General features: G+C 36.5%; 1 protein-coding gene across 1 annotated transcript in view; it reads right to left on the reverse strand.

Moving 5' to 3' along the window:
- Positions 1–438, reverse strand: part of LOC113339200 (serine/threonine-protein kinase CTR1-like) — a gene marked incomplete at its 3' end in the record, with an annotated part of 991 nt that extends 553 nt beyond the window's left edge. Inside the window, exon 1 of the mRNA XM_026584517.1 lies at positions 287–438. Coding sequence (XP_026440302.1) covers positions 287–399 — 113 coding nt within the window. The remainder of the gene's footprint in view (positions 1–286) is intronic.
- Positions 439–444: the final 6 nt, after the last annotated feature.

Here is a 444-nt window from a genome sequence, read left to right on the forward strand (position 1 = left end):
GTGCCTTCACATTAGCATGTACTATATGCTACTACATTAAGGTCTTTGTTAATCAGATCCCCAGGGAACTCATTGTTCATGGAGGTCTTGGATATTTAATCATTTTAATCTGGGTCATTCCTTAAAGACAACTTATCTTAAACAAAAGAATGTGATTGTCAGTTGGATTTAAGGTGAGCATGAGAACTTTAGAAACGCAAAATGACCCCAAGAAGAAAATTAAAGTAACAAGTAGTTACCAACTGAAAAGTCAAAAAACTAAGGATATCGAAATCTAAGAACACACCTGCAAATATCACGGAGCATTTTTAATCTCCTGCGCAAACTGAGTTTCTTTTTCTGCCCACTCATATGTATTAAATAATACAAGGATCCCATCTCCATGTATTCCGTAACCATTGATAAATGAGGAGGCCTTGTACAGGCTCCAAGGAACAGGATAAC

The sequence above is a fragment of the Papaver somniferum genome, unplaced genomic scaffold (assembly GCF_003573695.1).
Source record: "Papaver somniferum cultivar HN1 unplaced genomic scaffold, ASM357369v1 unplaced-scaffold_19700, whole genome shotgun sequence".
Classification (NCBI taxonomy): Eukaryota; Viridiplantae; Streptophyta; class Magnoliopsida; order Ranunculales; family Papaveraceae; genus Papaver; species Papaver somniferum.